Source organism: Festucalex cinctus, chromosome 1 (assembly GCF_051991245.1).
Source record: "Festucalex cinctus isolate MCC-2025b chromosome 1, RoL_Fcin_1.0, whole genome shotgun sequence".
Taxonomy (NCBI): Eukaryota; Metazoa; Chordata; class Actinopteri; order Syngnathiformes; family Syngnathidae; genus Festucalex; species Festucalex cinctus.
In genome coordinates, this window is record NC_135411.1 from 46286774 (window position 1) to 46300176 (window position 13403).

The 13403-nt window shown below is 39.6% G+C and overlaps 1 protein-coding gene and 1 long non-coding RNA gene across 9 annotated transcripts in view; one reads left to right on the forward strand and one right to left on the reverse strand.

Annotated features, from left to right (window-relative positions):
* pde1cb (phosphodiesterase 1C, calmodulin-dependent b) overlaps positions 1-12931 on the forward strand; it is a 282706-nt gene extending 269775 nt beyond the window's left edge. For all 8 annotated transcript variants that reach the window (XM_077537610.1, XM_077537617.1, XM_077537623.1 and 5 more), the window contains 3 exons: positions 120-329; positions 8753-8815; positions 10210-12931. In XM_077537610.1, the coding sequence (XP_077393736.1) occupies positions 120-329; positions 8753-8815; positions 10210-10229 (293 nt within the window). In that variant the 3' untranslated portion in view covers positions 10230-12931. The remainder of the gene's footprint in view (positions 1-119; positions 330-8752; positions 8816-10209) is intronic.
* On the reverse strand, positions 6711-8286 carry LOC144031036 (uncharacterized). Its single transcript, XR_013287413.1, has 3 exons — positions 7922-8286; positions 6984-7227; positions 6711-6883 (listed from the first exon to the last, which is right to left on the reverse strand). It is a non-coding gene; the product is annotated as an uncharacterized LOC144031036 (long non-coding RNA).
* Positions 12932-13403: the final 472 nt, after the last annotated feature.

Here is a 13403-nt window from a genome sequence, read left to right on the forward strand (position 1 = left end):
AGATGGGTTTTGTGCAATCCTGCCCTCAAACAAACCAACATCCACAAAACGGTCATTGGCGGAGGGAACCAACATGTTCCCTAACCTGCCGCCGCGCCGTGTCCCATGTGTAACCTTAGAGGCGGAGGAGCGAGCCAAAAGGGAGGCAGAGGAGCAAGCCCAGCAGGAAGACGCCATGGAGCCTCAGGAGGACCGCGTTGACGCGGAGGAGCCCAAAGACAGCCAACAGGAAGCCGGAGGCCAGGAGGCGGAGTCAAAGCCTGATGTTGATGACGCAGCACCACCGCCACCTGGGGGCGCCGCACAAAAGAGTCCCTCGCTGCAGAACGGTACGCTTGTCTGTCTTTAAATTGGGTGAAGCAGCATGTGGCTCATTATCCAAGCTTGTCACTAGCGAATATTTATAGAATCGATTGTTCTCATTGAGAGGTTGAAATCAGAGGATTTGGACAATTTTAAGTTAAACAATGGCTCTCTCAGGTCTGCAGACTACTTGTAAATAGTGACATTTTTCTCCTAAAATTTGAGACAATCCAACTAACTTTACTCGTGCCAGTGAAACCAGGAAGTTTTCTTTTTTCTTTTCTTTTTGCTGTCATATTTCTGCGATAATGATGAGCGCACGGCTGGAATGCCACAGCAGTCCTCGGATGGTTGAGCCCGCTTCTGTGCCCAAGGTTGCAGGGCATGTGGACGGAGCTGGATGGCTCGAGCAGGGCTGATGAGGAACCGGCGTGCAGTGGCGCTCCTGCCATAAGGCGGATTAGGCAGATGCTAGGGGCGCTCGTGAGCAAAAAGGGCGACAGGGAGAGGAGAAGTTTTGTTTTTTGTTTTTTTTAAATCTTCAAAAACTGTTCCGGCGAGCACTGCTCATTCACAGATTTACTTATAGTATGGAAGCCCTGTGTTCATCACATCACCGTGCCCACGCATAATCCAGTATTTACGATGCCTCGTCAACCAACAATTCTTCCTATCAGTCACGTAAACTTGCGCCTTCTGTTTCAAGTAAAGCATGGCGTGCCAGCCAACCACATACCTCCTTTCATGTTTGGCTTTGATTGACAGCTAAGGCTAGCCAATAACAATCGGGATCGTGAGGGTTGGGGTGGGGGTGGGGGACTCGCGCTCCGGAGATGCACGTTAGCCAAATCTACTTCCGGGTTAGATAGTGCGCGTTCGCTGGCTGGCGCTGGCCCAAAGACTGAGCAGTGAGCACGTCGTGCCGACATTTATGGGAGCCACCAAACTCCAAACCTCGATCCAGGATGACGCAGTCGACATCGCTGGGAATCCTGCGTCCACTGGTCCACTAAACAACGTTTACAAGTGAGTGGCAAACTTTTGTTTTGATTAGTCGTGCAGCCGGCGTGCAGTCTTGCGCGTGCGAGATGGAACTGGCCCGCGCTCCGGCTGTTGTTTGGGCTGAATGTCCATGCGTAACAGGAGACGTGGAACTGGGTGGCCTGAACGCCGCATGGTTCGGGGGCGCACGGTGGATGGACTCCCTCCCGGCTGGAGCAGGAAAAAAGGGCGAATAAGTCAAAAAAACAAAGGGCCACAAAGAGTGGTGGTGGCCTCATTGCGTTGCGCTCATTTGGGAGCACGGTGCGGTTGTAAGTCCAATAACTGTGGCCGTGGGGGAACACAGGAGTCAACGTGGTCTGTTAGTGTGTCCAGGAAGCGACCGCAGTCTCGGTAGCGAGTCCGTGCAAGAACAAGAGAGCCAGTTCTGTGCGCGCCATGCTTTTAAACCCGGCGGAAACATGTGGCCAAGAGCTCCGCCCCTTCCGTACGCGAGAAGCGAGCTTGGCCTTCCTTCCAGTTGAGAAGGCAACTTTGAAGTACAATAGTACTTGATATTTAGTCAGAATTGACAAGTCGGGTGCTTCCACAAAACACATATGACTCTGAGCACGTTTAAGGCACCAATGGTATCATCATGAAGTTATTTATTCCGCTCAGCTTTTTCTATGTAGCTAAATTAAATAGCACTATAGTTACATCCATCATTCCTTTGAGGTACACATGTAAGTTTCACATTTCTACACACAGAAATCATAAGATAAAGCATTTGATGTCATTCAGATACATACAGTCCATTTCAAATGTTGTGTATAACCAGTGGCGGAGCCAGACTTTTATAAATAGGGGGGGGGGGGGGGGGGGGGGGGCAAGGATACTTCATCCAAAGATGATGCCAAATTTGTTTTCATGAAAATTAATTTCAATCGGAGTCTCTATCGATGTTCAAATATATTTAAGTACATATTAAGCACAGGGGAGATTTTTGCACATAATGAGACGTTTATTAAGAATGTATAAAATGTACAAAAAAATAATAATTCAGCACTGTTTAACTTGAATGAACTTGCACGCACATGCAGATACTGTATTCATGCAATTACAGTACTTTTATCAACATAACATTATAATATGAACATAATGCAAATTTGTATTACAGTATGACTAAAGATCCTGGCGAAGTGCCAAACTCTCCTTGTCGTTTCATTTTCCACACACCCTATGAAAAATAAATTTATTACTCCAACTACTACTTCATTTACAACCACATAATTTATTAATATGATTAATTAATAATAATGTTAATAAATCCTCCACTTCTACCTGTAAATGCAAACGTCAGTTAGTGTCTGTTTGAACTTTCAACCATTGGAGGGTGCTATTGTATTGCATAACAACAACAACATACTTATTTTTAGCTTGCACAAAACTACGTTGCTTATTGATGTCCGTCCAAAACAATCTATCTGAACTAGAGGTGTCATGGATTAAAATTTGTAATCATAATTAATCGCATTACTTCAATAATTAACTGACTATTAATCACACATTAATTGCACATTTTATATCTCAATTTATACCTACATTTACAATAAAATGTACCCCCCCCCCCAATTTCAATATGGTTTTATTTTTTTTTAGTCATTGATAGAGCAATTTCATAATAATTCAATTAAAAAAAATTAAAAAATTCATTGATAGAGTAATTTCATAACAATTCAAGAAAAAAAGTTTAAAAAAATAAAAATAAAATATGTGCTGTACTGTAAAACCAAACCAAAGCGTGACTGATTTGTTTTGGTCATTTTTGTATCACTACAACATGGTATAATTGCATTTGTAAGACAATAGTGAAAGCTCAATGCATTTCTCTTTTCATATTAGGAGCTGCCTAATTTTTAACATGAAGTAACTTGTGAATTTATGCACATTTTTAAAACTGTAAAGTACAACACAATCCCCACAAATATATGCATTCGCGCTAGGCTTTTATTTTGTTAAGTGAAATAGGATGTGCATTGTAAAATGACGAATTTTTACTGCATAGGAACCAGAAACGACCGATGTGTTCTTTTCATATTAATAGCTCTGTAATTTTAAACAATAAGTAACTTGCGAGTTTCTGCACATTTTAAAATTGTAAAATACAACTTGACGCCAATCCCCACACATTAGGCAGTATCATTTAATTTATTACTGCTAAATTGTGTTATAGTGACTCCTTTTAATGACGTCGGACGCTTTTATTTTGTTAAGTTCTTGGATGCGAGACGCAGCTGAGGCCGCTCTACTGTTACAGCGAACACATCGGTAGTTTCACTTTCACCTTGATGAGATATTTTGTGGAGATGCTTAATAAAATACGCCTCACATTTAAAGATAAATAGGATTGGGCTCACTCCAACTGTCAAGACGGCGTCCATTCGGCTCTTTACTCTCACAGGGGTTTCCGAGTGCCCATGGACGCCTCTTGGTGCTCGGTGCGAACGCAACGGCTAACCGAGTGCGTTCTTTCAAAGCAAGGCACGGGTGGTAGTGGTGAGACACAGTCCAAATGGCTCCTCCACCTATATTCTGCCCCTTAAACACTGTATTTTAGCTCCAGTGCATTTCTATTGGGTAGTTTTGACATGGACGTTTCTACTGCGTGGTGACTAGAATTCCCTGAGTAGAGGCTTTCCAAATAAGGAGCGGTTGTTAATCGAGAGTTTAAAAAAAAAAAGTGCCGTTAAAGGCACTTTAAGTTAACGAGATAATAGCGCGACAATTTTGACACCCATAATCTGAACATAAAAGTTATTTTAAACAGTCACTCACGTCTCACAGGCAAACAAACATGATATAGCCAAACGCCAACATGCATTCTCGGTACTCAGGAGACTGCTCCTTAAAACAGATGATTCTCCTTCTCCAGACTCCTAGTGAGGTGGATTATAATGCTTTGTCGTAAGTAGCGCCAGCCACTGTTCAGGAGGGGCATAACAATTAGTAGGCGTCTGCTTGAAAAAAATGCTGGCAGGCTGCATCGGCAAGGCGTGCGACGTCACTGCGCCGGTGCCGTGATATGTCAATCATTTGGCGTCTGCTGGGTCCAATCACATTTCAGCAGGGGCACGTGCCACCCCGGCCCCCCCTCTGGCTCCGCCATTGTGTATAACTAAGGTTAATTACAACAGGTTTTTAGCACACGAGTGTAATTCTGATTGTGACCGCTGGTGGTCACTCTTGTCACGTTTAATATCCATGTGGAGTCAGCAAATCTAATTAAGCCGAAATAACGCTTCAGAGTCAAGAAGACGGAGATTTTTGATCCCAGCTGGGCCTTGAGAGAAAGTCCTGCCATATGTTGGGGTGTAAGAAAAAGGGGGTTTGGTGTTCTTTGTTCTGGCATTTCAAAGAACCTTTAATTGTCTTGGCTGGTCTGGTACCTCCAAGGTACAAACAGAGGAAAAGGGAATACGCAAATGTTACGCAGGAAAGAATTGAGTGGGACGGGGCAATAATTGTTACAGGGTGAATATTTATTTTACAAGTTAATTTATAGTGTGTGCCCTTAAAGCCCCAGTGTGTAGCTCACGACCGCCATCTATCGGTCAAACAAGATAATGCAATGATTTTAAGCACACGAACTACGGCGTCCCAGAGAGACCCTACTTCAACAGCCTACCACCAATTTCACCGGAACAGAACGCAAACAACTTCTGGTATCCCTCGAGTGATGACGTAAGTGAATTGCATTTGTTAGACATACTGTACAGATCCCTAATAATTGTGATTTAGTCATTTAATTTCAGAATTAATATTTTTGTCGGCATTGTTTGGAAATACTGTACGTCAGCTAATGATAATGGCTATCTATGTTCATATTTGTTAGTGCAACTAAACCATGCAACAGAGAACACACAGTTATGTTATATGTTTTATAGACATGTGGACCATCTCAAAGGGGGCGAGGAGGGGGCGAGGGAGACGACGAGGAAGAGAACGCGGAAGTGAACGCGGTGTCTCGTAACGTACAATTATGTCATCATGGAAAAATAATTCCATTCGAGCATGCATGTGAATGTCTCAAAACATACCTTTGCTTGGAATATGTGGTATTTAGATTACATCGTTTGCTGATATGTTTAGTATATCGTGCAAAAATAATGGTGTTAACTGAACTACACAGATGCAACTCAGACTCGTAAACCCCCCAGTGTCTTGTTGCTACCAACCACTCAGAAAAGTGCTGCTTACAAAAACGTTTGAAACCCTTTACTCAGATATCGATTTGTCACCATGTTGAACAATTTTACCTAATAAATATCACTAAGCAACTTAATTAGTTTTGATTGAAGATACAACAGCTTCCTTGTACTTCGATGTGCAGGAATTTACATGGCTTTCACAAATAGTCTTGCTCATGTAATGTGTATTTCGTTGGCTCAGTGACTTTCAGTTCATTGTTTGGTACCTCATCTGACATACAATTGTTACCTTCTTGCAGAGACTCGTACAGGAAATGATCCTGGAGGAACATGAAGATATCCAAGTCCAGCTGATAGACTGACACCAAGAAATACTTTTTGACACATTGCTGACACATCAGCACCACCATGATTTCCTGTACCTGGATCCCAGACTGCAGCACCTTGGTGACTTGTGGCAAATAAGTGACACTTTCCCAGATCCTCGAGGACAATACAAAGGTTTTTTACCTGGCATATAATTACTCCATGTCTGACACTTGTTGTTGTAGTTTGTATAACTTGTATATTGTTGTTGTGTGTTAATTTGTACATTTTGAATAACTAAAAAATACTATTTCCTTTGGCGTCAACATGCAGTGTTCATTCGACACCTAACCTAACACTATTTTACATGACCAGAAATGTAAAACATCAAAAGCCTGGAGAATTATTATAAATGCTTGCAATGACAAGCAATTCTTCATTGGCCAATGAATGTAAGGTACAGTACATGAAAATGAATGAATAAAATAAAGTAAAATAAAAGTCTACATGAAATGAACATATTAACTAAAAAAAAAAAAAAAAAAATGCTGTTAGAATATAATGAGCTACATGAATTGCAGTTGTTCCAGAATTTTACCAATACGCTGTGCATTTCAAAATATGGAAAATAGACATACAGGTTTGGGCCAAAAGTAGTGTTACAGAGCAGGTATGTGTTGTACACAGCTAAAATATCTGATTAATTCAATACCATGATGTTTTGTTTTTTTTGTGTGTGTGTGTGTGTGCTGACATTGTCCCCCATTAACATTGCAACATTCCTCAAACTCTCCCGAACACATAGTATGATCTGTAACACTACTTTTCGCCTACTCTATGATGTTATTGGGGCAAAATTAAGGAAGGCTTGTCCATTGATTGTGTGAACAGACTGCAGCAAAAATGAAGTCACTTCAATGTTTGCTGGTTTTATTAAGTTTGACATGCTCCTTGACTGCACAAGTACATGTTATGGAGTGAGGGCATGTTCCCACCAACGATGATATCATATTCTTCAAAGGCTTGCTGAGGAAAGTGAGGGAGGAGTCACTCCATGGCTTCAGACACCTGGTCAGCAGGTCCTGTGTAAAACAAGTGCTGCTTGTACATGTGACCATTCCGTATTGCTTCACACAAAAAGTTCATGTAGTGTGCAATGCCGTCCATATGTAAATGACATACCAAGACGTCGGCTGACTTCAGTTTGTTGCAGCTCAGATATGGTAGGTGGAGATACTGGTGGTACAACACCGAAGCCTTCTGGGGTCCTCCATTCAAGTGTCCTCATTCGGGGCATTCCAATTTGGCTGCTGAATCTCCCCTTGATATTTTTTTTTCTTGCAGGTCGGTGATGTATTTAAACGGTGCATGAATGCTTGTATACATCAGAATATGGTTCTGGAAGCCCTCAAGTTTGGCTGTTGATCTAGTGTGACACAAACAAAAACAAAATTATAAAATAAAATAGAATAATTGATGATACTACTATATGTCACCAACTTTCCAACAAAGCCCCCAAAATAGAGGTAAGATCTTTAGTTTTTGGGCCCAAAACATTGTATTAGCTAGATAAAAGTAACTTGACTGCATAGAATATGCAAAGGCTGCTTGCTTGTCGAGTTGCCGTGAAAACGTAGCAGCCTGTAAATTCTTGTGCACCCAATTACACAATGGACCAGTACACACTTGAGTGAGAGAGTTCAGACTCTAGCAGTGCTTACGGTACAGCCAGCATTTAAGTCCAGAAAGTTATTCCCTGCCGAAAATTAATTTCGAGAACACTATTTTCACCAACCACAACGAAAATAATGTTCAACTCCTCCACTAATACAGTATGCTTTAGATTCTCTATTGAAGTTATGGGCAAATATACCTCCGAAATCACAGTTACATTACATTACACAATAACTTGCGCATTTACTCTAAATATAACGTGCCAGCGGGAATCTTTTTTTTTTTAAAAGCAAGTAGCTACATAACGAAATCGTTCGAGTGGTGCGGAGTTGCTAATCAACAGCTACAGTGATCGTAAAACAAAGGTACGAACATCGTATTAATTAGTACGATGTATACTGTTTCTCTCGCTCTCAAAACGTAAACACAAATGTACTCTTACTTACCGGTCAAGTAGAAAGCAGTCGAAGGCACCGGCACGTCCCAAACCTAGTCTGTTCCTCATTTCTCTCCATCTGGCAAATGCGGCTACAATATACACTCTTGTTTTGTCGCGCTGAAATAAAATAAATTCTCAAAGCAATTGTGATGCTTGATAATGCTCTCTTCGGGGACCGGAAACTCTTCTTCTTCGTGGACATGCGGTCGCCATACAAACCGGAAGTGCGTTCCAAAAACGCGTTACGATATAGAGCGCTGAAATTTGTCTTTGACGGCACCCGTAGCAGAAAGATGGCGGCGAAACATGGCGGACACTAGAAGCCGCGGCCCGGACATGTAAGATAATTTGCGATTTCTAGACTAACCGTTATATTTTAAAAAAAAGTACGTTTATGCGATACAACATATCTTTTTACATACTACTAACACAAACAATTGTGGGTTTTTTTCGAATGATTTATTGTTTCACCACTAGATGCCACTGTATAATACTGAGTGTACCTTTAAATTTTCTACTTGGGCCCGTAAAATATAAAAATAAAAATAAATGGATAAAAGTTAGTCTGGAGTCTTGTAAATTATTACTCAGTTATCCAAATAGTTATAAATTAATTTGATAATTGATTAATGACATTTCCATTCAATTCAATTGGGAAAGATGATTTGGCATACAAGTGTTTTGAGTTGGTGACCATGCACCAAACATATTAGACATGTATTCCAAGGCACCACTGTGATCTAAAGCTCTATGTCAGTCTATTTGCTGTACCTATTAATCTTGAGTCTTAATCCAAATAATTGGACATTTAGTAACTTGCGTCTTTTGGATGTCTTAGGGGAGTTGTCTGAAGGCGGAGACTCTCCGGGAAGTGAACAGGCCAAAAACACAGCGATTGATGGTGAGTGGGTGCCAACAACCCAAACCCAACATTTTCTGTGCTGCCTACAATGTGGTGTTGCACAGAAGTTTTTCATGTCTCTGAAGTCGCAAATACATGAAAAAAAAATGCACCATCCTCCTTCATCATCTGTAATTATTACTGTTAAAATAAACAGAAAACAAAGACGTAATACGTTGTGTATTTCACCAAACCACAAATAACTTTGCATTCCAGGATTTGGGGCAATTATCTTTCCACACAGACTGTTATTGCAGAGCAACAAAAGCAAGCGAGGAGGAAAAACGTGCATAAAGGACACAAATGTCCCAAGTTTGGGATTATTTCACATTTGAGATGAAGTGCAAGGCATATCTGCGGTAAAGTAAATATTGTTAGCTAATACATAGCCTACCACTGCTTGTGCATTTTGAGTCGCTTTATTGACTGAAGTTAACTAAATAAACACAAGCATGTATTCACACACGATCGCACAACTTGCACCGACTGAGTCACTCAACACAGAGTGGTTAAGGTTAACAGTAGGGATGTAACGATAATGGCCGTATCATGATATTGCGATATTAAAACTGCCACAATATATCGTCGTCGTCATATCACAATATTAAAAGCAGCATATTTAAAAAAAATAAAAAATAAATAAAATAAAAAAGTCAGGTTGAGTTCCATTTGTGCAGTTGTAGCACCCTCTGGTGGCTACTTTTTTAGAGCGGTGTAATTTTCACAAAGGCATATTTTGGCCCTTCTTTGTTTAAAATCCACACTAATGGTCAGATGAAGCGTAACGTAATATGCTTGTGAACCGAGTCAATATGTGGAATAACTCAATATGTGCTTGCATTAGCAAGTAAGTGCCTCAATATTAAGTGTTATTAGAGATTTTAGGTTGTTTATATGCATTGCTGTAATGTACAAAAGCACAAAATTGTTGTTTTTTGTTTTTTAAGTATGGGCTCATTTTTTTTTACAATATTGCTTCCTATTTTTATTCACCAACCTCCCCACAATATCGTGATTCGTGATAATTATTGTATCCTGACCTTCATATCGTGATATTGTGTTGTGATATTTTGATATCGTTACATCCCTAGTTATCAGCCAGCCACATATTCACTCACAGACACACAGAGGACATACATGAGGATGGTGACACCAAGTGGACAAAAACAATACCTACACCTCACATGCATATATGATTTAATCGATCACGCTGTTGGTCTGGAATTCCCCTACCCCCTAGGCTAAGTGAGGAATTACTGTATTTCAAATCCAAACACAGAACAGATTGTGTTGAATTTTCAGGTTTTCAGTGTATTTCAAACATTTAACTTACTTGCTGAGGATCGTTATTTAAAAACGCAACTCCTGTTCCTCCTCTTATTTCCCACACACAGCGGACGTGGCTATGGAATGAGAACCCACCTGGAACTACAAGAAAAGGAGGGGGGGGGGGAAGCTAAACAGTTGGACTTTGCCGCCCCCTGCAGGAACACATGAAAATGACTGACCCCACCTCTCCTTTGTGACTTTTTGGTTTTGAGTGTACATATTAATATGTGCCACGCTCCTGTTTTTTTCCCCCCTTCTATTTGGTTGGATAGCTTGACAGCTTTTCATTTGTAGTCCGCTATAGTTCCAGGCTCTGTGAAATGTACATTTAAACTGTAAAGTTAAGAAGATGTTCATGTTGTTGTTGTTTTTTTTGTATGTGTGTAATACCCCCTGTGCGTTCTTTTTTTTTTTTTTTTTTTTTTTTTTTACCCTTACATTTGTTTTTTATGTAAATGGTTCCTATTACTAGCACAGCCTGTCACATAAAATGCTTTTTGCAGGGTTTGTTTGTTTTTTGTTTTTTTAGCGTTTTTGTTCTTCTCGATGCCTTCTCTCGTGTTTTTGGCCATCGCAAATTGTCATTTAACTGTCCTGCTTTTTTTACCCCGCACTGCGACTATAAGATGCAAATATTGTTGATTGTGCATATGTAAAATAACCAAGCTCCGCTTTAGCTGTTACTGTAAATGTGTACTTGCAGTTAAGGGCGAGACAAATGGGCAGTATTTGCATTCCCTCCTTAACTTAACTGTGCACTTGTGCAATACGATTTTAGGAATAAATCCATAGTGCCAAGATGCTGGCATGGAATGTGCTTGTTTTTGGAAAAATGGGTTTCAAAAGGGAGAATTTAACTGAAAATTTTCTCAGAATGACAGAGAACTTTGTGGGTTATTTTTTGAAGCTTTTTTTTCTGTTTGGCATGTTTTTGTTTTGTTTTTTATAATAGGGCGGCAACGTCATGTGCTGTGAAAAATTACTTTTCTCTTGATCTACCTGTGTGCCTCTTACTGTACATGTAACTGCACCTGTAGGAACCAGCTGTCATTGTTCCTGCAACCTGTTGATGATGTTGTATGTGACCTTTTTGTGCTGTAACACTTTTCTTCCTTTTGCCTTTTTTTCCATTGGACTTTTATATTATTATTATTGTACTTATTATTCAGTGGCTCACTTTTTTTCCAAATCCTTTTTATTCTGTTTTGCTTTGTACAGTTTTTTATTTATTAATATTTTCAAGTTTTTCATTTAAAAAAAAATAATCATATTTTTGTCTGTTTTGCTTTTTTCAAACCACATTCAGTTTTAATTTAGTCCACTTTCGTCCAGTGGGTCATTTTCCCAAGTTATTTATGTGTTGTTTATTTGAAAAATATATCAAATTATTTGACATTTTTTAAACAAAATCCCATTTGCCCATATTTCATTTTTCACCCAATTTGTTCTGTTTAGTGTACTTAATAGTGGATTACTTGATTCCCCTCCCCCCTCTTGTCTCAATTTTACTCTACATCTTGTTCACCATTGTATATTGTGTTGTCCAATTACTCTTTTTTTTTTCTTTTTTTTTTTTTCTTTTTTTAAGGTTGTACTTAATTTCACTACTCATTTTCATCCTCAAAATATTTTTTGTCACATTCCTATGAACCGTTTGCAAACTTCCTCGTGCTGTAAAATTGTGTTCTTTGTTCATTTTTTAGAACTGTAACTTTAAGTGTGAATGTGTTTTATAATTTCCTCCATGCGTTTAGAACAAACACTTTGCTTGTGACATGCTCAAGTAGCCAGTTTGTGCTTTTACATGCTCTTGCTGTACGGCATATTTAGCAGGCGGCGTCGGCATCATAGCCAGATTTCTTCTCCATGTGGTGTTTTTGTAACAATTTGTCATCATTTGTCCCCCTCCATCTTAGACGACTGATCTCGAACGTCTCGAGGTCAAGTGGATGTAAAAAGTGTGCGAGGTTAAAAAAAAAAAAAAAAAAATCGGAAAATACTTAATGTGTATTTCTGATCTCCTCACTGTGACCTGCTCTGACATGACTGCGCATGAATGTGTGCGCATGCATGAATGCTTGTGTGAGTGCGTGTACATTTATAGAGATGTGGTGGACTGCTTAACATTTCAGATATTGAAACCTTATAGGGGCATTTTGTGCCCTTCAGTTTTGTTTTGTTTTTATTTTCTAGTCATTTTTGCCGGTTAAATATAGGTTATTTAACATGGTTGGCATCTGTGTCGCTTCCAAATAGCAACACAAAATGCAACATACAATCATGCCTTGAGATACGAGTGCCCCAACTTATGAGTTTTTCGATGCAAACCATCACTTGTATGATGTTTTTGCTTTTACTTGCGAGTGAGATACGAGTGTTGTCTGGTGGCAGTTAACTGTTAAACTTTATATAAAACACAGAATTACGTCACTAAAGTTTTGCTTTAAGAAAGTCTGCTTAGCTTAATGCTAACATATGTTGTGAAATGACATTGACGGGACAAACAATCAGATACTGTATAATGTTAAACTTTTTTTTTGTTTTTTGTTAGTAATTAATGAGTGAGGTGATTTTAAGAAGTGGCGATGTTTGATGATTGTTGATTAATTGATTCCAAAATCCCAAGATGAATGCCAACCAGTCCACTAAATCTCTCAATGGGTTGACTGCGAGTGAGTGAGAATATGTGCATGCAGGTGTGTGTGTCACTGTTTCATTGCGGCCGCACGCGTGTGCCACCATGCTATGTGACTGCACAGCTGTATCAATAAAGTGGACTCAAAGGGCTCAGATCCTGTCAGCATGTCTTCTTTGGCAAAACATTGTCTCAACTCGCGTGGATGTGAGAGGAGTCATCTGCTCCCATAGGATGAACTCAATAAGATGAACTCAATCAAAACGTCATTGCATTTTGATTGGATTTTTACAGCCTATGACCATTTTTTCAACGTAAGAGGGGGCTTAAATTGCACGGTGGAGCCTTGAGATATGAGTGGTCAAGATAGAATTGAGAAATATTCTAAAAAAAAAAAAAAAAAAAAAAGGGCTTCAAGCTGTTAATTGCCCCATTAGGTTTACTGTCAAACTACACTTAACACACAAAATTAACTGAGTACAGCTTAAGGCTAATGCTAATATAGGCAATGGTTAGCATCAATGTGGCTGTGTTATATCTCTTTTAAGCAATGGATATTTCAACATAATGTAACAATACTCAGTCACATCCTGCATTCTTTATCCTCTGGGAAGAATACAATGA